This window comes from Vulpes lagopus, chromosome 22 (assembly GCF_018345385.1).
Source record: "Vulpes lagopus strain Blue_001 chromosome 22, ASM1834538v1, whole genome shotgun sequence".
Classification (NCBI taxonomy): Eukaryota; Metazoa; Chordata; class Mammalia; order Carnivora; family Canidae; genus Vulpes; species Vulpes lagopus.
In genome coordinates, this window is record NC_054845.1 from 984,761 (window position 1) to 1,012,041 (window position 27,281).

The following is a 27,281-nucleotide window of genomic DNA, read 5'->3' on the forward strand; positions in this document are numbered from 1 at the left end:
CACCATTTGAACCCTTCAAGGGGTCTTCTGGGAGAGAATCTGCTGGTTTTATCAATTCAAGCGTTTTTAATCCTTCTGCCGGTTTTATTTTTAGCTGTGAATCCCTAAATAGACTCTATGAATTGGCTGATGTGAGGTAGGTCTTCCTATGCGCAAGGACAAAAATCAGGGTTCTGAATCAAATAAGGTCAAGATCCACACCCGCATGGTTAAGTCCTCAATGTCATTATCACCCAGTGGGTGACTCTCAGAAGGCAGCTTACTCTTGGGGTCACCTATAAACACCTCTGTCTTACTGCAGGCTTTAAAATCATACATCTATTATGTTATTTATGCATAACAGCTAGACAAAAACTGATTTTTTTCTCTCTTCTCTCAAATTCTACCTCACTAACTGGGAAATAATCACATACAGGATAATGCTTTTTCTTTTCTTGACAGAACTGCAGAGGTCTTAATACACCCACATGTTAAATATATTGATATAATCCATCATCTATTCCAAGCCTCTTAAAATCTGAAATCTCTTAAAATTCTAGATTTAAAAAAAAAGGTCTTAAACTCAAATATTGTCCTAAACATCAGATGGACACTCCCCTCTAATTCAGTCCTTAGCAAATTGTATAACCAATTCACAAAGCATTTTTTGTGATACGTAAAATGTGTTTTAAAACCTTTAAAAAACCTTTAAAAAATAACATTTGAATGATACAATTGTTTAAGCACGACTACCTACACTAAATCTCACCCACACATTTTGGTGTCAAACAGTCCCAACTTGCTAACAACAAGTTTTTATGAGGCACCTTGCATAAGCAATAACGCAAAGGGTTCAGTTATGCTCCGTAATTGCGCACCTATGGTGGTATGAGCACGAGGCCAACTTTCAACCACCTGTGAAAGGCAAAACCATTTTACTGAATGGTCACTTAAACAGTTTAAAGGCCTTTAAATAAAGGAGGGGGGAGGGTGGGGAAGGGAAAGAAAAAGAGAGAAAGGAAGGGAGGAAGGAGAGAAAAACAAATCTCCTATGGGAGCCATCTACGTACGGTTCCATGGGGATTAGAACTGTGATCAGCACTGTAATAAGGCCCAAATCAAAAGAACACGACAGAAATACACCAAATGTATCACAAGTAATGCTTGTAATTGTTTAGCTTCTCACAATCATCACACCACAGAAACTCACAAATCCATGATTTCTTCTAAAAATAAACAACAGTACCCCAAAAGACTCTTGTTCTTTTCCTTTCTTTAGCTTTTTTCATTGTGATGGTCACACCTAGCTTGACCCCCGAGGAGCCGCTTCCTTCTGTAGTCGGCACCACTTCAACCTGGAATGACAGGTGAAGGCCACGGAGGCCTGGCTGGGATGGGCCCTGGGAACTCCAGCTGACTGTTTACGTTATTCACACACACATTCTGTCAAAAACTGCCTTCTGGGAGGTGAACGTAGTGAGCACAAGCAGCAACACATCTGATACATTTATGTCAGGAATAAACTTAATTCTAAAAAAATCAGATTAAACTATAACAAAAATGATGTTGGAACCGTTTATACTTACAAAACATTAACATCATAATTATAATTTGAATGGAAGATTCCTTGATATTTGAAATAGCTTATGTGAAAGCACAGACTGAATTTAGTAGATTTTACAAAAATTGCAAAGCTCCTAATATTAAAAGGTGTCTGGCAAAAAGAGAAACCTGTAAAACACTGATAAACTGGGGATCCCTGGGTGGCTCAGTGGTTTGGCACCTGCCTGTGGCCCAGGCCGTGATCCTGGAGTCCAGGGATCGAGTCCCATGTCGGGCTCCCTGTGTGGAGCCTGCTTCTCCCTCCACCTGTGTCTCTGCCCCTCTCTCTCTCTCTCTCTCTCTCTCCCCCCCATTAATAAATAAAATCTTTAAGAACACTGATAAACTGTTTCAAAGAGAAATATCATTTGAAAATCAGCCTAGAAAGTTCCAAATGGGAACCATGCTCTTACTCAATTTAGAAACGTGCTACTGAACTTGGCTCAGGAAAGCACCTCCTATGTGTCCCTCCTTCTAGTAAAAGAAGAGTCTTCATTCTCTAGGCCTCTATCCTTTAAGAACCCATCACAGAAAGAGAAAAAAAAAAAAAAAAAAAGCCTGTATTTGATTCTTAAAGTGATTCAGTTTAGCAAATCTTAACCCTAGGAATGTTTTGCCATGTTCACATCTTTTCTCAGCTCGCTCTTTGGTTTTGGCCTCCTTTCCCCAGGGTCAAAGTTCAGAGTGCTTCATTTCACTCTGGAGAATCAAGAAAAAAAGATCTGTCCTCTGAAGAAAGATCACAGATCTGTTTTTGTAGGAAACTGTTAAAAATATATATAAACTAAATTTTTAAAATGGACTAGTCAACTCAAAATGTCAAAAAAAAGTTAAATGTCTTCAATTTCAACATACCAAAAAACCACAGAAAATAATTCTCATTTCTAATTTTTATATAAGCCTATAAAAATTTTTTCAAGGTTGAAAATACAATCTTAGGAAATGCTTCTCTGTCATAGGTATCAAAATAGCTATTTGTCCATTAAAAAATAAAAAATAGTCACTAATACTGTGAGACCCAGGCGGTAGGGAGATGGCCCCTCCGCTCACCTTTGAAGGTCTCTTTCTAACCCTGAGGTGTCGGAACCACTAGGCCCGGAGTCCCGGCACGGCCTCTAAATGGTTTCATAGTTTTGGACGAGATTTTATAATCTCCTCAAACCTCCATTCCGCCATCACTAGCACTTCGCAAACTGTTCCACGGAGCATTAATCTCATGAGAGAGGTTCTCTGGTCAGTCAGAGAGCGCTGCACCGGTTCCTCCTGAGGAGATGCACTGTGGGGCAGCAGCGGCCTCCCTCACGGCCCGAGCAGCCCTGGGGTGCGTTGACCTCTGCCTCCATGTCAGCCAGCTTCCCAGTCCCTTCACAGACTGGCACTTAGGGACACCTGCGGGTCACACTTAGGAGAACACCGGCCGGGGCACCCGCGTCTCTTCCAGCCCGTAAACTGGTAACGCGCAGGAAGAGCAAGTCAGTCTTCTGGCGCAGGTCCTGGGGGTGAGAGAGGACTTGGCCTCTGGTGCGGAGGAGGCAGCTGTTGGCGGGCTCCCTGCGGGGCCGCGGGCCCTCCCTGGTCCTGGTGACAGTCGGCACTGAGGCAGTCGGGGCGTCTCTGTCAGTCTTGCTGGCGCCTACGGTGCAGCACAGCCGAACTTACCAGGAGAAGTTCGCGTCCCTACAGTCCCCTTTTCCTCCCAGGAGGACTCGTCCCCACAGTCCAGGGTTTGGGCAGCGCTCCCCAGGCGGGCCTGCCCAGGGTTGGGGATCCCTGCTCTGACCCGGGACCCGGCCAGAAGGAAGCCGCGGCGGCTTCACGCGGTCGTCGGGTTAAACAGCTGCTCCTCCAAGAACGTGCCCCCGAAGCCATATTGCTCTTCGTGCAGGCTGACTTCTTCGGGCGACAAGTGGCTTCCGCCCAGAACAAACTCTGCGAATCTAAGAAGTAGTTTTTTGTTTTAAATGAAGTTAATGTTGTCACAGAAAGGTCTGGAAGGCAGCATGTTCTCTCGCGGTCTATCCCCCGACCACGCTGGAGTCTGTCACCCGGGAAGAGCCTTTGCACGAGATGTAGGAGCGGGAGGGGCTCGGTAGCCGTCTCAGGGCTCTGGGGGGCAGCGGAGGGGCCCCCCGACCCCGGGCCCCCCGTGTCCAGGCCCCCCCGAACCCTGGGCCGCCCCCCGACGCCTGTGGAAGGCCAGGCGGCCGGAGGGCTCTGCCCGGCACACTCGCCTCAGCTGACCCCCCTGGGACGTCCGGTCGCGGCAGCCGGTGGTCACTCACCTGCCGGGGGCCCGGAGCCGCGAGACCAGCAGCCAGGCGGGGAAGCCGGGCTGGCGGCAGGCGCTGCGCAGCTCCTCCAGGGCGCGGCGCGTCTCGGCGGCCGCCTGCTCCCCGTACTCCTCCTCGCTGAGGCGCCCGGCCGCCCGCCGCTCCGCCCTCGGCCACGTCCGGAGCCTCCTGCGACAGGCGGCGACAGGCGACGCGGGTTGGGGATGCGAGCGTCCGCCAGCCCGGCCCCGGCCCCGCAGCCCCTCCCCCGCCCCGCCCCGCCCCTGCCTCCTCCTCGCTGGGCCCAGCTCCCCGGCTCCCTGCCCCTGGGGCGCCCTCTTGGGGCACCTGCCCAGCAGGGGAGCCCGGCGCGGGGACCGCGGGGGCCGCGGGGGGCCGAGGCCCCGGGGGGAGGAGGAGCCGCCGCCGCCCGAAACTGCTCCAGTCAGGAAAGTCCAAGGGGAGGCTCAGGAAGACGGTGCCGACACGAGGCCACGAGGTCCCCGCGGACGTCGCGCGTGTGAACGAGCCCGACGGCATCCGGCGGCTGAGGCCTCGGCAAGGCCGCCCACACCCGGGCGAGTCGAGCGTGGATCCTCCGCGGGGGTCGGCGGCGGGAGGACGGAGGCCCCTCCCGTGCCTCCCTGAAGGCCGGCGCCACACCCGGACTTCCTCACACGGCGAGCAGCGGGAGGCGGGGGCGCGTCCCTCAGGTCACCGCTCGGTCACGTGAGCTGCTCTGCGGAGTGTCCCCGGGGAAACGCAGAGCGCCGCTGGCGAGTCGGACATGGTCCAGCAGCGCTCGGTCGGGCTAACCCACCACACGGACCCCGGCTCGGGGCATGAAGCGCGGCGCGGCCCCCAGCACCCGCACCAGGACGCTCTGGGCAGCAGGCGGACAAGGCGGACGGCCATCGCCGGCTCCCTGACCAGGCCTGTGAAGGCCCCCACCCCGGCCAGTGCCCCCTCCCTCCCCTGCCTCCTGGCCTTCCTCCCTCTCAGGAAACTCCTTTCTACACTTATGCACCTCGCTGTTTCAATTCACAGAGATTCAGCCTAGTAATTTCTTCTTCAGGAAAGTTCCTGAACTCTCTGTGCCACAGTCCCTGCGCAGGCTTATCTTAACGCTTCAGAGATACAGGAACTTTTGCTGATGTGTCAGCAAGTACACCTCAAGGGTAGGAGCGTCTCCTCTGTGCACCTGACGCAAAAAAACAGGTGATGAGACTCCGTGACTAAGGAGAACCGCAGCAAAGCTGAGACCACAGAGGCTGCCTCATCTCTGTATTTTTAAAGGGCTTAAATACCTAAAAAAACCTCCTGAACATAAATAATACCTTCACTTCTCTAGCTCTATCTCATAAGGACAACAAATGTCTTTAAAGCAATCTTGGGCCCTAATGAAAGGAACTGTAGGATGAAAGTAGAAATTTTAGGCGACCCAGACTGCAACTGACTCCGACACTGATTTTAGTGAATTCTGGGGGAGCTGGGATTACCTCGTAATCGAGGGAAGTCCTCTGAAAAAAAAAGACTAGAAAAGGAGATGGGATTCAATGCTCAAGTTCTCCATCCTCTCTCAGACCTCCAGATGAAACGTGCTAGTTAATTATGAGACTAAATATGACACGTGCAAGAAACTTCCCAAAACAAAAAAAAAAAAAAAAAAAAGAAACTTCCCAAAACAATAAATAAAACCAGAGCTCAAAATGTCAAATTTACAAGGCAAAAAAAGATACGCACCACCTCATATAACTGAATGCTTTCAATGGGTAGCAGAGACTCCTGGAGGACAGGATGAGGATCATAACCGCATAGGCGCACTGGGGCACAGTGACACCACAGTAGATCAGAAGCAGCGCCAGGAGCCGCAGCGTCCATGTCAGAAGATTCACATTCCTTTCGTCAACAAGGGGCCCGTGTTTGTAACAAACAGCAAAGCTGAGAAATCCTACAATTAGGACATAGCCTGTAGAAAAGAAGAATTTGAAAATTTGAACTTGAATAGCTTTATGAAAAATCCTGACAGAGCCTTGACTTAAGCTAACAACCTATCAGAAAGCCTTCATTTCTGTCTTCTTTTTCTAAAGAAGTAAGGTTGAAAAACATATACAGGGCTATTTATTCCTTCCATGTAGGATACTATGCTGTCTTTTGTAATAATTAGGTATATTTAATAATAAATTACAATGATATATACCAGTTTTTTAGTCCAGAGTCCTAGATAGGCAAATGCTATCATGGTTGCTTTGGTCAGGAATAAGCCTCAACATATGTCACAGCTGGCTACAGACCCTACTTTTTATTGTCACTTTCTAGTTAAAAAAGGAAAATATAATTTAAGAGTGGCAGGACCAGGCTGCACCCCGATCCAGTGCTCAGCTTCTGCATTAGTAACGGTGGGATGCTGAGCTGTTCTGCATCTCCAGCTGGGATCCACTGTGAAACACATATCACTTACGTAATCCACCAAGTGTTTCACCAAAAGTGCTGTATTTTTCAGCTTTAGCAATAACGGGATTTTTTTTTAAATTACCTACCTAATATATATATTCTGTTTTCATCCCATAGCCACTTGAGATCCTCCGTGAATCGGCACACAAAATAAACTGAAGCAAACGAACAACCAACCATTAGAGCCCAAAAGGTGCTATACTGTGTATGGAAGAAAATAAATGACACAGTTTTTGGTTCATTCACTCTCACAAAAATAGGAGCAAACAAATAAACGCTTTGTGTTAGAAACTTCTACATCAAATTGCATTGAAGTCAATTCAAGATACTCTCTAGAGTCTTGTTAAAGTTATGGTCCATGAACCAGCAGCATCAGTATCAGCTGGGAGCTTGCTGGAATGCAGACTCTTGAGTCCCACGGTAGACTCCTAGTCAGATCTGCATTTCAACAGGATTCTTAGTAACTCATATGTACACTAAAGTGGGAGAAGCACTTCTTTAAAGAAAATAAATTTATCTCAAAATATGCCAGTGTTGTAAGCTTTAACCAAGTATCTGCAACATGATCATCATGAACTAATATTTATGCCCGACTCAGTACAGAGCATTCTTTCATTAAATGTGTTTTGGGGAACAAATAATAATGAAGAAATCCCCAGATGTAGCAATGTAGTTATTCAAGGCCTTGACGGTTCAGCATCATGACATTCCTCAGCTCTGCTAAGACCAAGACAAATTTCTACTCAGCATAGATCAGTCCCTGGCCACTCATAAGAAAAATGTGTTACCCAAAAAGTAAAAAGGTCTCAAAAAAAGGATCACCAAAACTTAATACTTGAGGATATATACAGTAACAAATAAAAATGGAATCTCTAGAAAAAGATTCATTTTAAAGTCAGTTTATACAATGTAGAAATACAGTTTGAATCAGGAACCATAATCAGTGTGAATTAACTTGGATCAATTTTTCATGTCTATGAGATCATGGTTTCCCTCTTCCATTCATTTATACACAGTATGCCTACCTTGGGAATTAACCTTTTCACCAGCAGCAGGACAAAGACTAATGTCATTAGAACACCTAGCACGGTCCCAGAAGAGTAATAGAAAATAGGACTTCTGTCAAGACAAGCAGATAAAAGCCATTTAAATGCTACACGGCACTTTCAGTGTTAAAACCATGCTTAACCTGATGACAGTAGCCAGAAAGAATACCAAGGAGAAAAACTCAGATGGTAGCTTTAATTACATGCTATACTCTTATAAAATGAAGTCTGTACTTGCAATTTATGGTAAATAGCTGGCCACTAACTCAAAACAAAATGTCGGCGTTACCTTCTATGTTTAGTATCTGATGCCAGAAAAATTACTGAGCACCAATCATGTAGCAGGCACTGGTCTGCAAGCTGGGCACACATTCACGACGGCCCTGTGAGATGGCTATCCATGTCTAAATTTCACAGAGGAGAAAACGAAGGCACTGAGAAGTTAAAGACCTTCCCCAAGTCGGTATCTGCCAACCGAAGGGCTCAGGCTTGCAGTCTGGTTCCTGGGGAGTCTCAGGCTCCTCAGGCTCCTCAGGCTACGTAACTAACATTGGGTTTCTAAAGGTCATGCCTTACATTAAACACGATTATACTACAAGGAAGATAAACAATATTAGGAATAAAAAGCTTAAGAAATAAAATGTTATTGGAAAAAAGTGCCTTTTCATGAGAGAAGTTGTAATATACAGAATATCAGGATAACACATTTATGCAAAAGTCAGGTACTTGGTAAATTCAACCTTCTGGGGCAGCTCTGGTGGCTCAGCAGTTTAGAGCTGCCTACAGCCCGGGGTATGATCCTGGAGACCCGGGATCAAGTCCCACATCGGGTTCCCTGCATGGAGCCTGCTTCTCCCTCTGCCTGCGTCTCTGCCTCTCTCTCTCTCTCTCTCTCTCTCTCTCTCTCTCTCTGTGTCTCTATGAATAAATAAAATCTTAAAAAAAAAAAAAATTCAACCTTCTGTACCAGAGCCACAAATCTTGGAAGCAGCCTGAATCTAAGAGAGAGAGAGAGCAGCATCTGGCATCAGAAGACCTGAGTATAAATCTCAGTCCTAGCAAGAGCTAGTCATGTCATGATGAATGTTGGTTTTCTCATCTATAAAATGAGAACAATAATACAGAACTTATGTAATTGTTAGGAGGATCAAATAAAAAAAAAAATGTGTATTAACACCTGACACAGAATAATGCATGTAAATGCACTCTGTAATATACACATACATATCACATGTACTGCTATGGGTTTTTAAAGGCCTTTCTGGCACCATCTTCAGACCTACTGTCTGTACAACCTAAAGCAAGAACTATAAGCTAGTGTGCAAATATTTATTAGCATAGGGTCAAAACTGTGCTAGCCCCTTTTTAATTCACAAAATTAAGAAAGCAAAAAATGCATACTTACTGACTCAAGGTCTTTGCATAAAAGAAGAGGAAAATGCCTGCCACAAACACAAAGCAGAGTTGGAAATCTACAACTGGAGTAAAAAAGACACACAACAAACAAAGATTTTGTGTCAGTGTAGTTAGTGAAACAAGTCGATCTATTGAAATGTCACTCCAGAAAAGCTAAATCAAATATAATGAAAACAGACTTACGATTTCGATTCACACTAATTGTATACATAAATATCTTCCTGACAGGCGTCACAGAGAAGCACATGGTCTCTCCATATGGATTGATGATTATGGTTATTTCATTAGACATCTTTGGTGTCCAAAAATTATGAATCATACACTTGATTAAAGATAGAATGGTTTCCGGATACTGACAATTATATTTTTCTGTGATGTATACAATATTGAACAGGCCTGAACTGGTAATTTTCACCTATAAAGTAAGAGCAAACAAATCTATAAACACAGAAGTTAAAATGTCTCTGAAGTTCCTTAAAGTCATGAGCAGGTAAATAGAGAGAGCCCAAGATAACCGACTAAAGAATGACATCTGAGTAGATGTCCCACAGTCCCAGGGATCCCAGCCGTGGACCTACAGATCTCTGTTTAGTTCGAACATACTGGAGCATAGACTTTTGAAAGTGGATGTTTCTTCCCCTGAGTTGTAGGTGATTCAACTCCCTTCTAGCAAGTTGCTGTGGCCAAGGGACATGTGAAAAAGGACGACAGAAAGTAATAGGTGGCAAACTCCTTGGTTTATCACAAGGTTTATATTTCTATCATTTTCTACTGTGTTTGAGGAAAAGCACTTCCTCCGGATCAGCCGAGCAGATGTGATTCAGGCTTCTCTCCTCGTGCCCCCCGAAGAAGAATCCAACCACAGATCCCACTCAGGTCTCACAAAAAAGCACTAAGCAGACAGTGACACCAAGCAGACAGTGACAATCCAGTGATCACTAAATGACAATTGTTGCTGCTGCCTTTGCCTGTCCCTCTCTGTTCCTCTTCTTTGTCCACGAGTAAGGCAAGCCAGAAAACCAGGCATCAGGTGCTATAACCCAATACCTACCCTCACTTCTCATGGACTTTGGCTCCTGGCTCACCATTGCTCTACTACTATTTCCTGTCATACCTCTCAAGGGATCAATATGCACAATAAACCAAACTCCTTCCAATTCTCTGACTCTCGGCATCTTGAGCTTCTCCCCTAACACTCTCTGCCTGACCTCAGCCAACCACTCCCATGGCCACACTCTGGACCTTGTCATTACCAAACTACAGCCCCTCTACAGGTTGTTTCAGGCATCTTGCTGGCTGACCACCAACTCCTACCTTTCCAGCATGCCCCCCCCTTTTTTTTTTTAAAGATTTTATTTATTTATTCATGATAATCAGAGAGAGAGAGAGAGGCAGAGACACAGGCAGAGGGAGAAGCAGGCTCCATCCACTGGGAGCCCGACATGGGACTCGATCCCGGGTCTCCAGGGTCGCGCCCTGGGCCAAAGGCAGGCGCCAAACCGCTGCGCCACCCAGGGATCCCCCAGCATGCCCCTTATAGTACCTTGACCCCAGGAAGTCTTTGACCCCCACCATGGGTCAAGCATTTTTCCCTGCTCCTCACCCCTCTGATGTCCTTAGCCCCTTCTTATCCAGCTAAATTCCATGATCGATCGTTATAAATCATTCTCTTGCATGTACCCCTGACTCCTTTACACCACTCTTGCTTTGTCACACCCACCTGCAAAATCCAACTCTCTGCCCATTCCACTCTTGCCTTTGCACCACCAAATGGTGCTAGATAAATGCATAGCAGTCTGACTTCACACCCATGAGTGTGAAACTGAAGTGGGACCTGAAGCTACAGGTGATCATACCATACATTCCTATCTACCCTCCAATCTGTATAACAAAGATTTAACAGCTTTTTATTCCTCAATACCAACACCTCCTCCCCACCCGCACTTTTGGCTGAAAATGGAAGAAGGCAATGTCAACAGGCTTCTGTCCCCATACTCAACAACTGGAGGGCACCGGCAGGCACGTGCTCTGCTTCCTACCTGTGGGGAGGAACTTTCTGCCACACAGGATATTTTAAAGGCACTGAATCAGATCACCTTTATCTACTCAAGGACATCCTACCAATACTTCTTCTTCCCTCTCTACTGGACCATTCCTATTGATACGGGAAAAAAAGGCAAAAGAAAAATTTAATTTCCTACTACCTATAGCCCATTGAGAAGTCCTCGAAAGAAGCAGAGTAACATTCTTCTAGAAACTCAGCTTCCTTAATGTTAACACTTTGCTAAAGGCAAAGGCAATCTTAGCCCGACCCCCAGGACCCTGTAAGTCTACTTTAACTTATAAAAATTCCTTCAGAAATTTCCTTTATCTCTAAACCCCCAAGATACATGTTGGCTGGCAATCATGCCCCTCACATATGACCCACCGATATACATCTGAAGGGTCTCATGAGTAAGGTTTTATTAGACAGTAATATATGACCTTTCCCCAACAATAGTAGCCTCCTCAAGGTCCTGGAAACCTTGCTTCCAAAATTCCTTAGAGACTTACGCTGTCCCTAACCCCCTCCCAACTTGAAAGTATAGAATGGGCCACTCCTCACGACCCCAGTGCATGCAGCTTATTCTGCCCACAGGTCCTGTCCTTGTGCTTTAATAAAACCACCTTTTGCACCAAAGACATCTCAAGAATTCTTTCTAGGTCACTGGCTTTGAACCTCAACATCTTTCCTACAACACTATCAGCATACAAACATGTTGATATTTTTCCCATTGTGGGGAAAAAAGCCTTCTATTGACTCCATTTTCCCTTCTAGCTATCCCCTTGTTTCCCACTACAATCAAATTCTTTTAAAATGTTGCCATACCTGCAGTCTTAAGTTCCTTTTCTCCCATTCTCTCTTTAAACTTCTTCAATCATTGTTTCATTCCCAACAGGCTGTCCCTGACGAGGTCAACAGTGGCCTACATGTTGCTAAATCAAATGGCGAATTCGTTCTCAGTCATCGTTTTTGATCCATCAACAGCATTTAGCACTGCTGATCACTCCCTTTTCCTTGTAACACCTTCTTCCCACAGTTTCCTGGACATCTTCACTTTGTGTTCCTTCTCTCTCTCCTCTGCTGGCTCTTTTCTCCCTTCCTATATATAAGGCTGATCCAGGCTCAGCTATTGGTCCTCCATCTAAACTCACTTTCTCTACTGTCTATAAACATGCATTACTGCTTACTTTTGCAAAAAGAAACACAGGAAAGACATAGAGAAGCTAGTAAGACTAACTACTCACAAGGGGTGGGCAGGAAGAGGTAGAGGAAAGAGGGGGAGTGACACTTTTCTGAGAATACTTCTGTACATTAAACCATATTAATACCATACACACTAAAAAAAATGACAATAAAATCAATTAGGATAGGGGAAAACCCTGAAAACAAATAAAAAAACCAAATATATTTCAAATGGAAATGGAAACAAAACTAAATATATTTCAAATGAAAAATACAACTATATTAAAGGGGGGGTGGGTAGTAATTTGTAATTTGTAAGTAATTTTGGAGCCTAGCATGTAGTCTATATACTCTTAAACTAGAGATAAAAAACACTCTAAACAAATATTTACAAATAAATAACAAATTACTATTCAAGCATTAGGCAAATAAATCAATATACTGAGAATAATGAAAATTAAGTTCCCCACTATCAGAGAAGAAAGTTACAAATATGTCAAGGAGAGAAATTAGAATGAACCCATAGTATGGAAGATATCAGAACTCATGGTTTTCAACAGATAGAGAATCACAAATAGATTTGTACATATGTGTATGTATATATATGTGTGTATACACATGTGACAATGGTATCCCAGCACTAATAAACACACCTAACTCTGAGTATCTCTTAAAAAAAAAAAAAAAATGTATGATTCCAGAGCTGGGTTTCAGAAATCACAAAATAAGCCCGGAACATCTTGTTTGCCAGAAGATGCTCAAATGATAGGCACAAATTAAAAGGACAAATGAGCTACTTTGAAGGGGCTCCTATTGGTCAAATCCAGGACAATCTGAATATCAAAATAAACCATGAAGTAATAGATTATAATCCACTGAATGAAATGGCAATCCATAACACTATGTGGATATAAATAACCTGGGGAAGGAAAAACTCTCCTCTATTGAAGAATACTGATGAATGTAGAAAGAATAAGGGAATTAGAAAATGACCATTTGATTAACGTCATGATGATATCTGATTCATGCAAGCATCATCAATGGATGATAAAACTAGAGAGTGAAAAATTGATGAGGAAAAGGATATCTACATAGTTTTATTTTTTTTCTACATAGTTTTAAATTATCTCCTCAAAAATCATTTATTACAAAGAGTACAATGGTCACTTCATAGTGGTAAAACTGTGAATTGCCAGATACCACCTTAACCAGGTGGCCAAAGTGGTGCCTACAACCAGCAACAGTACAAATCAACGTCATGTTCCTTCTGATATGCTGTCCTAGCTTTTCCCTCAGGCTAGACTACTCTTTCTTGGTAATATTATCTTGATAACTCACTAACTTTAAAATATTTCTCAAATACCACCTTCTCAACAACAACTACCCTGACCACCCTTTTTACACTGTTAACTTGCTCCCTACCTCCCTCATTCTGCCTCCCTTGCTCTACATTTTCTTATTTTCATAGCACTTACTAGTTTTATAATTTTCCTCTCTATTACATTTATGGCCTATTCCCTATACTCCTATACCCCTAAGAGTATAAACATAGGAGCAGGGATCTTTTGTTCACTGATGTATCCTAAAAGCCTACGTTCCTGGCACTAAGCAAGTGCTTAATAAATATGTTAAGTGCTGAATGAAGGAAAGTACTAGGCTACTGAGAAAAACTACTCTTGGCCATACCTGGAATCAGAGAGTGAGTGGCTTGGGATAGCAATTATTTTGGAAAGTAGAAGACAGAGTGTTGTCCTGAGTTGTGTCTGAACAGCGAGCACACCGTGGTCACTTAGATACCATATTTATTTAGAGTGGTTTGGAGAAGGGCTCACGGAAAGTATGAAGAGTTAATATTCCCTTCCATACATTCCTTTCCCTTAGGCCATTCTACGTGATTCCCAAGTCACCTTTCATACCGATACACTGCTCTGTGTCATATAAAAGATATTTTTAATTTTTGAAATAGTGCATTTTAATTCTCAGCTCTTAAGACGTGATTTAAACATAGGCTCTTACCCGCACAGTCGACCACATGTATTTCCACTCCATTTGGGAATTTCGATTGTAGCAGTAACAGTCTGAGTCGGAAGTCTTAATAAAATCCATTTCCTTCAGGGTTTTACACCTTGCAACTGAGAGATGAAAAAGAAAATATATTTCTGAAAGATTTAATTTCCCAGAATCATACCCTTTTTTTTTTTCCTTTTTAATTCACAAGAATAATGCTATTTTTACATTCTCTGACCAATGGATTCTTCTACATTGTTATTACAGTCCTATAGTCTTTCCAACCTACAATAGACAGACAAAAAATTACAGTCCAGCATCAATACTCTTATGACACATGGAAGGAAGTCTAAGAACACAGAGAATAGGTACTTCAGTCTTGGGAGTAGAGGGCAAGAATTGGGGGCAGCTTCCTAGAGAAGAGGAAATGTGGGTGGAGCACTGAAGGATAAGTCAGAGGCCACGAGACAGAGAAGAAAGGTTAGAGCGTGGCAAGTGTGTACAAAACCAAGATTAGGGAAATCATAGAAGTGGTTCAGTTGTTCACTGAAGTCAGAGTGTGGGGAATTATGACGGAATTTCAACATCTGCAGCTAGAGAGGTAAGCAGTGGTTACTACTTTAAGGAGTATAGACTTGAGCATTGGAGAATTCTAGGTGAGCATTAAAGTCTCAGCAGGTAACTGCTGACACTCAGGAAGGCTTTACTGAAGAGGTCAGGGAGTGTGTGGGCAGAGTTAAGGCATCAACACTGTCAACTAAGACACCGTGAACTTCCTAGACCTCAACGACAGCAAGAAGTCTTCAACATCCCTAGGCCTGAAATGGCAAAGGGAGGACCTGGTGTTATTTGCTGGAGCTACTAAAACCCGGAGGACAGTCTGATGGATGCAATCCCTGACAAAACATGCAATGGAGGATGGAGATATGACTACTTCAACCTCTCTCCTGCCCTCCCATCAGGGCTCCTCACTGGCCAAACCCAATGGGAACCAAAGGACAAAGAAGCCACAGGCCTGAGGTGACTCAGGCCACAGATGTCAGCTTTCAGGTACTGAGCCGGGGAGGGAAGTACAGAGAATGATCTGGGATCCATATGTAACATACAAATAATATACAACACAATACAGTACACAGAAGAGGAGAGCGAGGTGCCTTATTAGACGGTAAATACCGTAAGAAACATGTAAAGTAATGGGATTCATTTTATCTGTGGCTCCCTCTGAATTTAAAATGAAGTAAGACGCCCTCTTCCCCTGAGTCAGGGCTGGAGGCCAAGATCAGTCCTTGAGGATCAGTGTTGGTGCCACAAGCCGGCAGGCTTGTTTTCCGGCCTCAGGCACCTAGAGCTGCTGGGAGCCCCACCTGCTCTACTCCAGGCCTGCTGACTGCCCGCCAGCCTGGGGCCTCGAGTGGGCCCCCCCGCCCCCGCACACCCAGCTCCTTGAACAGTGCCGGGCTCCCATGGGCCGCTCCTGGCCTGGGCTGCCACGTACGTAGCTTGGCCCCTGCCTACCCCACAGGAATCGCCTACACACACCTAGATGGGCGGGCGTCTACCATAAAGATGCCCGTGAGGGAGTGCAGCCTCTCACCTCCCGCTCTCCCACCAAACGTTGGCTTTGGCCCCAGGGGGATCACTGGGGGAGGAGAGGGTGTCCAGAGTGGGGAATTCTGCTGCGGACGGGACAGCCGAGGCCACCGAGCTCAGGGAGGATTACCACTCCTCCCTGCTGGGTGAGGCCGGGTGCCAGCCAGGCCACTCCATCCTTCACTCAGCTGGGTCTCCCGCACGGGATCCCCTATAGGCCAGGATCCCCTACAGGACGTAAGGTGGGAGGTGATGAGCAAGAGCTGGGAATGGGGGGGGGTGGGCTCTGCACGCACCCGGGCAGGTCAGACGCGACCCTCGGAACAGTGGCCACGAGCACAAGCCCTGCCTCTAAGCGGTTAGTGTATCGAACCCCACAGCTCTGGTTCCACACGGTTGCAAGCAGGAAGTTCTCTATGTTGAGGTGCTTACTTCCATCAACTGACAAATGTTTTAGAAAAGTTTTCAGGTTCTAACAGTTTTTTTTCCACTAACAAAAGTTCTGGAAGCATCTTATTTTGTTCTAAAAGCAATAAGCCACTTTCTGTGGGAAAGAAATAAAATAAATTGAACTGAGATGAAAGTCATAAATTCTTCTGGATCCAGGATAGGGTGTCATCACTGTGTCTGTCAACAGGAAGCAGGCACAGAGAATGCTATGGGCACACAGAAAACTGGGCCTTATGCCCATCCCCAACTTTTTTTTTAAGATTTTATTTATTTATTCATGAGAGACACAGAGAGAGGCAGAGACACAGGCAGAGGGAGAAGCAGACTCCATGCAAGGAGTCTGATGAGGAACTCGATCCCAGGACCCTGGGGTCATGCCCTGAGCCAAAGGCAGACGCTCAACCCCTGAGCCCCTGGGGCCCCCCCAACTTTTCTAGGGGGAAGTGTGGTCAGCTGCTCCAGAAAAACCTGAAATGAAGCTAGAACAACCGGCTGCACCAAAGTTAGGGAAGGATTGAGTAACTAGTAACTGGTCAACAGTCACAGCCATTTAGGGAATAATACTGAAGAAGCCCATGTAGGTCTGTGCCCAAGCTAGACGCATCCTAAGCATTGAGCCCGAGAGAGTGGAGACACACTTGAGAAGATGCAGAGAATACCGATTAATGTGACTGCATAAAGGTCACAAAGTTAACAAAGTAGGAAAGTCACGGGAGAATCCAGTATTTTCCAATGTGACACCATCAAATCACTTAAAATTTACTCTTAACATTGTGAGGAAATGCTTACATTTTTAAATATACCAACACATTTGCAGAGTTTGAGAGTCAAGATGCAAATACAAAATTCTAAGAGACAGGTCTCAAAAAGGCACGTGAAGGAAGCTCTAGAGGTGCTCTGCTAAATATAGGAGACTAAAAATTAAAAATCCATTCCCCAGTATGGCATGTTCATATACCAGACCAAAAGGAGGACGCAGAGCCAGTGCTGAGGGAGCCGCTGGGTTACCCCCGGCCCAGGGATATGCAGGGGAGAGGGCCCTCCCGGACATCAAAGCCCTGGCAGGCAGCTGGCTGTGGAAATGATGTCAGAGGCAAGAGAACCTGGGGGCACCTGAGCAACCAAACACGGTGAGAGCCTCCAGGCAGTGAGAGCAGAGGGAGGACAGGGAGGAGGCTGTGTGCAGCCTCTGCAGAGCCTCCCAGCTAAACCAGGCGGGGTCCACAACTTGACCCCGGGGCCTCAATAAAAGACAGGAACTCCTACCTGTGTTGGAAAGGGAGCGCATTCCAGCAGGACAGGTGAGGGAGGGCGGGGCCAAGGTCCACAGACCCCAGCAGCCCCGGACCACTGTAAGAAGGTCACTGGCGGCCAGTTCTTTCTTTGGGTTTACTCCCAACAGGGCCGGTGCTCCAGGCCAGGGGCTTTTCTGCAGGGTGGCTCCGGGGCCGAAACACAGAGAACTAACTACTGCTCTTGTTCGTGGTTTGAGGGAACATCCTCTTTCCGGGTCCAAGCTTTGCAAACAAATGCTGCCTTCCAATGAGTTTGTTTCCACTTGGTCCTAAGACCATCTCCCAAATCATTTGAGATCTTTAACTCTTAAGAGCAAGATGGTGTAATATAAGTATAGTGCAATAATCTGAATTTAGAAGTAAATGCTTCTTTGTCATCCAAGCCAGTCTCCTTGCACTAGGATTACTGGTTCCCTGCTTCTGGAATTGCCCTAAATATCAATTCCCCTCCAACCTATTCTCCAATCAGCATGGAGATCTTTTAAAAACATCAATCAGAGCACATCATTTACCTGCTCAAAACCGATGACTTCACACTGCACCTGTAATAAAAATCCACCCTCCCGGGATCCCTGGGTGGCGCAGCGGTTTGGCGCCTACCTTTGGCCCAGGGCGTAATCCTGGAGGCCGGGGATCGAGTCCCACGTCGGGCTCCCGGTGCATGGAGCCTGCTTCTCCCTCTGCCTGTGTCTCTGCCTGTCTCTCTCTGACTATCATAAATAAATAAAAAAATTTAAAAAAAAAAAAAAACCACCCTCCCTTCCACGATCTAGCGCTGTGACCCTCTCTCCTCTACTCCTCATCCTCGCAGCTGCTCAGGCCACACCAACCCTCCTGTCCTCGAGATGCTGAGCCATTCCTGCCTCAAGTTTTCCTACTTGCCAATTCCTTGACATGCAATCTGCTCCCCAGATTTTGGCAGAGCTTGCTCCTTTTGGTAATTTAGGTTTGCCCAAAAGTTATCTTCTTAGGAAAGCCTTCTCTGACCCCACTGTCTAAAATGGCACATTCCAACCCCTTTTACCCACTTGCTTCTCACTCTGCTTTATTTTTTCCTCATATTTTTTTTTTTAAACTGGGACGTTCATTGGCACATTCCAGTTCTTTTTTTTTTTTTTAATTTTTTAAATTTATTTATGATAGTCACAGAGAGAAAAAGAGACACAGGCAGAGGGAGAAGCAGGCTCCATGCACCGGGAGCCCGACGTGGGATTCGATCCCGGGTCTCCAGGATCGCGCCCTGGGCCAAAGGCAGGCGCCAAACCGCTGCGCCACCCAGGGATCCCTTTCCTCATATTTTTATCAGCTTATACTCTGTCTCTCCATGAAGTTAGAGGCAGCATGTTCTTTACTGTACCCCCAGCCTTTAAAAATCTGTCTTCTGTGTATGTGTTTAATCTGGGAGGGTCAGTGGGTTATTCGGGCATGCACAGCTGAGACAATGAAAGCCTGGCCAATCTTTGTAAAAGGCTGCCTGGCACTAGTCAGCACATAAAGGGAAGCGCACCCCGGCCCTCCCCTTGAAGCAATCTGATGTAATCCGACGTCCTATCCAGCCTGTGTCCCTGCCATTCCACCACAGAACCTGCGGACTCCATCTCCCCCTTACTCTACTCCATCATCCACATACCTTAACTACGGGGCTGAAAGCTGTAATCCTTAAGACCCCTTGGGCTAGGGATCTTCTTCTTTATCCTCCCGGGATAAAGAAGGGCAGAGAGAAGCAAGAGACAACAAGCTTGCATCAGTGCCTTCTGCATAAGGGACCTCCCAGTTAGAAGAAAGGAACACGCTCTGAGTTTCACTTCGCTCCCCTACAGGATTAAGTATAGATGTGTAGACTGCTCTGCTACTGATACCTATGGAAACTACTAAAGGCACATTGTAAAGTATTCCACCTGGAATTCTCCAGAGTGCTCTCTGGCTTTTGAAGTGAAGTTGATGTCAAATTCACACAATATACGAGACATAACAGGCCAGGTGTTAGCGTTTCATGGTGTGCTCTGGCTACCCTCATTGTTAACTCCCTCATTCAACCCCCAAGAGGACTCCTAACTAAGGAACTAGAAACTCACAGCTACAAGAAACTACAGATCTAGCTTCACGTGAGTTCGTGTAAACCTGAAGCCACCGGCTAGTTAGGCCAAGCCTAAGACAATGACCGTAAGGATCAAGACTGTTATCTAGGCTTCTTCTAGAAATACTTTATACTTCACTATCTACTTCCTCCACCTCCACCTAAGGGTGGGTAAGAGAAGACCTAGCCAGATGGACTGCTTATCTGAACTCCATCAGCTGTTGAAGGAGCTGCCCATCCAGCCCTGAGGTCTGGGAAGCTGCCTGCATGTCTGCAGGTGTCACTTATTCATGGGGCCTCAGTCTTTGCTGGTTCATCTCTCCAAGATGGAACTTCTTGGAGGTCGCTGTAGGCAAACCCAAAGACATCACACTGATAATCAACAAAACTCCTCCCTCTTAGTGCAATCGAGAAAACAAAAGGGAATTTCTAGGGATTCAGAAAAATGTTAATAATAATCATTCATTTGATCAGAAGAGAACAATTCCTGCCTAGGGACAGCTACAGCTTCCCTTGAGGCCGAGTATGTTTTTCTGCCCTACAAGGTGCCCCGTAGCCTAGGTATTCACTTCCTCAAACCTGATTCCAGATCCGGACAAAAATCTGAAGTGTGGGGTATCCCAGCTCTGCCTCACCTCCTAAGCACTTAGGAATATCTGCCGGCCAGCCCTGAATGCCATACTTACTAATAAGCTCCCCCAGCAAGGCTGCACCTCTGAGCCATGAAAGGATCCTCACGGTAACGCCCTGTAGGCCTCAAAAGGTTTGCTTGATTCTGCAATAACCCTGCCTTCTGACTTTCTGGACAGTAGTGCCCAAACCGCTAAGACAAAGCACAATCATTTACATTACCAAAGCACTTGAGTCAGGCTTATCCTACCCAATGACATTCCTTACTTCACTTAAATAGCACTCAATTTATAAATATTCAATTAATCTAAGACTATGTAGCTTATATAAAAAAGGGACAGATGGGTTATCACCTGCTTTCACTAATAAATTACATTTAAAATTACTCCTTTGTACCACTTTTGTCATTTATTAGTTTTCCTAAATGTAAAAGGATATATTTAAGTTAAAGAATTTAGTCATACATACATAAGGTAAAAATATTCAGTCGAAATTTCAGAAAAGGGTAGGTAGTACTTAAACCTACTTATAGAATATGCTAAAAATAAAAAGCACAAACGCTCCTCAAATCTTAGCAGATCTTAAACAACCTCCAACATAAAAATATTTCAGCAACGTTCCTTCTAAAAATTTAACCTTTACATGGCCCCCATATGGAAAGAAAATAACTTCAGATGAAACTATAATAAAATTTTAAAAGCCACCTATTAAATTAGACTGCTATTTTCTTCATTTGGCCTATAACTGTTTTTCTTTTGGAAAAGGGGGAGGGGGGACAAGAAAAACAAAAAGCAAAAACCAACAAAACTTAGCTCCTGAAAGTTCGAAGAAGAAGGATTTTTCTGGGTATTATTTGTCAATTGACATTTTCAAAGGGGTTAGCATGGAGCACCAAAATTAGAAAGTAACTTCTCTGTCCTAACCCTAGTTTTTTTTTTTTTTAACCAGACTTGAATATAAATTTGATTTTTGTTTCTCTGAGAATGTGCATAGAGAATAAATCTGAAGTTAGCACATGCTGATGCACAATCAGGCTGATTCTAACTTTGAGGACTGATTTTTCTTCTCCATAGATGATCACAGGCCGTGGCCTATCACCGTATAGTTCACTATGAATAATTCTTCCTTCCAGCCAGACAACTACCTGCCTCTCCAATGTCACCTGCCTCTGACTTTCCTCCAAAGAGGGTGACAGAAAGCTGTCCTGGCTCCAGATATTCTCTATTTTACGGAAGGGTGTGTACATTCGAGAGAGAACTTTACAAGTTAGGATCATCTAATGCAAGCTTCTTCTGTGACTGACGGGCCCTATTGTGAAGGGAAGCACCAGCTGTTCGATCTCAGTTCACAGAACCACTTTTAGAGCAGCAACATTCCTCAGACCTAGTCCAGTCCAGAGGTTCCAACGTGGTGTCACCTGCACACACAGGACCCAGGATGCTCCACAGCCTGTGCTGTAACACGTACCTGGGATGGCAAGAGTTGCCCTAAAGCTACACAACTTGCCATTTTTCTTGGCTCTGGGCTAGAATTTTATCAACTCAGTGTACATCCTGCATCTCTTGGGCAGAACAGTAGCTCTGAAAAGCATTTAGCCCTTTGGTTAACAAAATATAAGTCACAGTGGACACTAAATGTTGTAACACAAACATGCGAAATATTGGGTTATGTTGTAAACCATTCTGCGATAGAACAACTTTGTTTTAGTGATGAGAAAACCATGGAGCATAAAGATGCTGTGCCTGGACCAAGGTACTTCACAAGTGTGTGTGTGTGGGGGGGAAGGTCATGAATGTCTAGAAGTCAAGGTTCCGGGGGTTGGTTCAGGGCTACTGACACTTTCCTGGCTGCTGCCATGCTCAGAAACCCTCCTTCTCAGGAGTATTTGTGATTTATTTTTCCATCTCATGTATAGACGGCTTACATTTGTTACTACGAAGCCCACCTCTCTTTATTCATCTATAAGATGGGTACGTAGGGGGTACTTACCCTCACAGGGCTACTAGGCTATCACATAAGAGAGCACATCGAGAGCCCTGCTAACACTGCCAGCACCGAGTGAGCACTCCACAAACGTCTGTGCAATGAAAACTGGCAGAGAACGGTTCCCCGGGCGACGGGCGACAAGCTGGCAGCGGGGGCAGGTGCTCCGGGTCTCTATCCTCAGACAAGGCCCTGCCCTCCCTGGAGGGGGCGCTAAGCCCGGCTTACAGCACACCCGGCGACTCCGGGCGGAGGCGGCCAAGGAGGCGGCGACGGGTTGGTGGGCAACGGCTGCCTGCCAGGGCCGGGGCCGGGGCCGGGGCCGGGGCCGGGGCTGGGCGGGGACCGGGACCCGGGGAGCCTGACCCGACGAGGAGGCGCCCCGCCCCTGCTCGCTCCCAGGATCCTCGCCCCGCCCCCCGCTCGCTCGCCCCGCCCCCCGCTCGCTCGCCCCGCCCCCTGCTCGCTCCCGGGTTCCCCGCCCCCTGCTCGCTCCCAGGATCCTCGCCCCGCCCCCCGCTCGCTCGCCCCGCCCCCTGCTCGCTCCCGGGTTCCCCGCCCCCGCTCGCCCCCCTTCCCTCTCCCTCCCCGCCGCCGCCGAGCGGGGCGGGCGGCCTCAGGGCGTCGGGGCAGCGCAGCCGGGGGCCGGGGCCCGTGTGCGCCTGCGTGCGCTGCCGCCAGAGCCCGCCGTTACCTGACAGCGCCGCCGCCTCTCCGCGCACGGCGCCCGCGGGCAGCGAGGACAGAGGCGGCAGCCAGAGCAGCAGCCACCACCGCCCCGGCCGCGGCCGCATCCCGCCCGGGACCAGCTCCGCGCCCGCGGGCCCGGCTCGGCCGTCGGGACGGAAACGGCGGGGCCCGCGGGGGGGCGGCGAGGCTTCCGCGTCGGCCTGGGGGCGCTCCCGGCTGCCGCCGCCCGCTCCGCCCGCTCCGCCCGCCCCGGGGCTTCCGGGCCTTGCCGTCCGGGGGCGCCTGGGCCGCGCAGTCCCGGCAGCCTCTGCGCGGGGCCGCCGGGGGAGGGGCGCTGCTCGGCCGCGGGCTTCGGGCCTGGGGCGGGGAAGAGGGGGGAGGGGGCGCTCCTGGAGGTGGGGGCTGGTGCTCCACGGGGGAGGGGAGCCTGTGCTGCAGGAACCCCCTTTTAACAATAAACCTTTTTCCTGTTTTCCATTTTCCTTGGTTGTAACGACAGACTGGCAGTTCAGTTGCTCAAGTAACACGGACTTGGGTGTCTCAGCTCCTGAACACATTTCAGTACAAAGAGGCTGTAAAACGTTCCCTCACCAGTAGAACACATGTTAAAATTAACTTGCATTTAAAAAAAAAAATACAGAAAGCTGATTGGTAGTGGCCAGGGGGACGGAGTGGGGAAAGGTGGGCGAAATGGGCAAAGGAGGTCAAAAAGTACAAATTTAGAATTACAAACACGTCCTGGTGATGTACAGTACGGTGACTAGGTGACTAAGGTCAAGACCGTAACGTAGACTTGAAAGCTGTCAAGAAAATAAACATCACAAAAAAATTGTATGATTATGTGAGGTGATGGAGGGATGGATGTAATGACCATTTTGCGATATACACACGTCATGTTGTACACCTAAACCTAACACAACGTTAAATGTCAGTTACATCTCAATAAAACTGGGAAAAAATACCTTGAGTGGCCTTAATATTGATAATTAGTATAGAAGTTGCAGACTTAAGTCAGTTATATTGCATTTTTTAAAAAAACATCTTCCTTAGGCTCTGAAAACTCATTAATGTGATTTCATATTTCATACTGAACATTTACTGGAACAAAAGTTCATTTCCCCTTTTCTAATTCTGGTCTTCTGCTTAGGTGCCTCAGAGAAGCCATTTGTGACAGAAATCATCCTCTAAAAATAACTCGGCTTCATTTTCCCCACAGGTATGAGTAGGACTCAATAACTAGACTTTCCCTGGCTTCAAAGTAAGGTTTAACCAACTGTCCTCAAATCCCTGGCACCATGTGTGCTTCCGCAGATGTCTGTAAGGTCAGAAATCTCCTTATAAGGAACTGTTCAAGGTGATAAGTTTTATCAATAAGCTGCTATTAAACGTCTACCTTGTCTGGCCCTGCGGACAGTCTCCAGAGAAAGAGCAGAGCTCTGGGTCCAAGGGTGAGGTGTGCACTAGCCTCTCGCACAACAGCTTTTTTTTTTTTTTTTGTCATTCATTTTGACAGAGTTTAACTTTGGGTGGCACTATGAAAAGTAGCTAGAAAAAAAAAAAAAGAAAAATAGCTAGAAGAAACAGGTAGGTTATTGAGAGACAAATGTTTTCCTGCAGCAGCGTCTGGTAAACAGCAGGCAGCAGGATAATAGATTAATATTTAAATTACTATTTGTCATATCTTTAGTAAATAGCTGTAAAGAAGCTAAGTCAAAACACCACATTCCTTTCTATAGGATAGCAATAAATATTTTTCCAGAGATGAGGAGAGTCTTTGAAGGTGGTAGTTCGGTCACTGGGGGACAACCCTGAGACCTCCCCTGACTTCCCCAAACCTTTCTCTGATATGAGAAGAGCTACTGAGGAAGGAGCATAAAACACTACTACCGCAGGACCCTGGCAAAGACTCTTTCCTGGGGGAGAGACAGAAGTGCAAACTCTCTGCCCCTGGGGAGCAGCAGGACACACTGGGGTTCAAGGGCTTGAACTGAACTAACACAGAGTAGAAGTTGGCAACTTCTGGGAAACTCTTTTATTGAAGACGTACCACAGAAACAAGGCAGGATTTGTCAGCTTCAGGGGAAGGGGAAGAAATCCTGAGAAAGCCCCCACCTCGAAGGCTGAGCTATACAGGACTTAACCTAAGACCAAAGCTGAGCAGGAGAATGGAGAAGCCTGTTGCGCCACAAGCCAAGCACTAGCAATAAGCAACCCTACTCCATACTGAGGAGGAAAAAGAACGTGGGGAGAGGTCCCTTTGTAACACAGGCATGCAAGGACTGCTGAAAACTAAGCGGCAAGAAGAAAAATCCTCAGCACTCCAGCTTCCATACCCGTGTGGTACAGGCCACCTGCGTGGCTCAGTTAGTTAAGCATCTGCCCTCAGCTCAGGTCATCATCTTGGGTCCTGGGATCAAGCCCTGGGTCCCTGCTCCCCACTATTTCTCCTTCTCCCTCTGCCCCTCCCTCCTGTTTGTGTGTGCTCTCTTTCTCTCTCTTTAATAAATAAATAATCTTTAATAAAAAATCCTGTGGTACACCAACAGATTTATTATTATAATAACAATAAAACTCAAACTCAGCTCAAATCCTAGATTGTTTCAATCACCTACATTTAAAATCCAACAGAAAGAGAGGCATACTTGTTTCTGGTATAAATATTTTTTACCTCAGTTTTCACTGCTCTTCTACAAGGATATCCATCATTCAATAAAAAATTACAAGACATTCAAAACAGCAAAGAAAAAAATCCATTATAAAGAGTTTAAAGCAATCAACAGAACCAGATTGAAAAATGACCCAGATGTTGGGCTATGATTATTATGTTAAAGGATCTAGTGAAAAGGTAGACAACCTGTGTGAACATACAGGAAATCTCAGCAGAGAGATGGAAATGCTAGAAAGTAAAAGCACATTATTAGAGAATGAATAATTCCTTCGATAGGCTTAGAACACTGGACATGGCAAGGAAAAAAAAAACAATGAATTAGAATATAGGTAAGTAGAAATTATCCATGCTGAAATATGTGGAAAAATTTTTAGAAAAAGAAAGAAAGAAATAACAGAATATCCAAGATCTGTGAAATAATGTCAAGTGGTTTAATAAACACAGGTTGAAATCCCAAAAGGAGGGGAAGGAAGAATGAGACAGGAGAAATATTTTAAGATATAAAGCTGAGAATTTTCCAAAATTAATGAAAACAGAAGATAAAGAGAAAATCTTAAAGACAGCCAGAGAAAAATGATACACTGCAGAGAGCTAAAACTTGCAGAAGACTTCTTGTTAGAAACTGCATAAGCCAGAAGATAATGGAGTGACATTTTTTAAGTAGTAGAAGAAAGAATACTGTCAATCCAGAATTCTATACCCAGTTATAATATCTTTCAAAAATTGAAGGCAAATGAAGCTTTTTTCTTTTTTTTTTTTCATTTCCAGTCATATAGACTTTCACTATAAAAAGTGTTAAAAGAAGTTCTTCAGGCAGGAAGAGTATTATAGCAGATGAAAATCTGGATCTACACAAATAAATAAATTGCTCTAGAAATGAAAAAAGTGAAAGTAAATATTAAATATTTAATATATTTAATATTTAATATTTAACTTTAATAGTGAAATATTAAAGTTTTTATTATTGTAATCACTTAAAAAGATATATCTAAAGCAAAAATAGTTGCAGTGCACTATGGGGCTTATACATAGAATTAGAATGAATGACAGTACCACAGAAGATGAGAGAAAAGAAAATGGAAGTATACTATCATAAAGTTTTCACCATACCTAATGTGATATAGTAATCTTTGAAATTAGACTGTGATAAACTAAAGACATACGTTGTAAACCTTAGATCAACCACTAAAATCTTTTAAAAAGGGTGATAACTATTTAGGCAACAATGGAGATAAAATAGTACAATAAAATTTCCCAAAGAAGACAAATATAAGGGGGGGCAAATGGATAAAGAGCAAATTGACAAATATAAAACAACTTTAAAAATAATAGGTCTAGGGGATCCCTGGGTGGTTCAGCAGTTTAGTGCCTGCCTTTGGCCCAGGGCGCAATCCTGGAGTCCCAGGATCGAGTCCCATGTCAGGCTCCTGGCATGAAGCCTGCTTCTCCCTCCTCCTGTGTCTCTGCCTCTCTCTCCCTCTCTCTCTCTCTCTCTCTCTCTGTCTATGATAAATAAATAAATAAATAAATAAATAAATAAATCTTTATTATTTTAAATCTTTTTTTTTAACGTTTAAATTTCTTTTCTTTTTTTTTTATTTATTATTTATGATAGTCACACAGAGAGAGAGAGAGAGAGAGAGGCAGAGACACAGGCAGAGGGAGAAGCAGGCTCCATGCACCGGGAGCCTGACGTGGGATTCGATCCCGGGTCTCCAGGATCGCGCCCTAGGCCAAAGGCAGGCGCCAAACCGCTGCGCCACCCAGGGATCCCTAAATAAATCTTTAAAAAAAATAATAGGTCTAAATCCAACCATATCAATAATCACATTAAATATAAGTGCCTCAACATCTAATAAAAGGGCAGATGTTGTTAGACTGAATAAATAAGCAAAAGC

At 45.4% G+C, this 27,281-nt stretch overlaps 1 protein-coding gene and 1 non-coding gene across 4 annotated transcripts; one reads left to right on the forward strand and one right to left on the reverse strand.

Moving 5' to 3' along the window:
* Positions 1–1,126: 1,126 nt before the first annotated feature.
* NEMP2 (nuclear envelope integral membrane protein 2) lies at positions 1,127–23,029 on the reverse strand. Of its 3 annotated transcripts, none has more exons than XM_041736991.1 (9): positions 22,720–23,029; positions 14,010–14,125; positions 8,951–9,182; positions 8,757–8,829; positions 7,331–7,424; positions 6,392–6,506; positions 5,595–5,820; positions 3,864–4,040; positions 1,127–3,518 (listed from the first exon to the last, which is right to left on the reverse strand). In XM_041736991.1, exons 1-9 carry the CDS (start codon positions 22,817–22,819, stop codon positions 3,395–3,397), a joined length of 1,257 nt encoding a protein of 418 aa, XP_041592925.1. In that variant the 5' UTR covers positions 22,820–23,029; the 3' UTR covers positions 1,127–3,394. The 3 variants fall into 3 exon arrangements, with proteins under 3 accessions (XP_041592925.1, XP_041592927.1, XP_041592926.1); XM_041736993.1 differs by lacking the exon at positions 22,720–23,029 and adding an exon at positions 22,032–22,555; XM_041736992.1 differs by lacking the exon at positions 22,720–23,029 and adding an exon at positions 17,307–17,987.
* LOC121480868 lies at positions 15,245–15,344 on the forward strand. The gene has a single exon (XR_005985130.1).
* Positions 23,030–27,281: the final 4,252 nt, after the last annotated feature.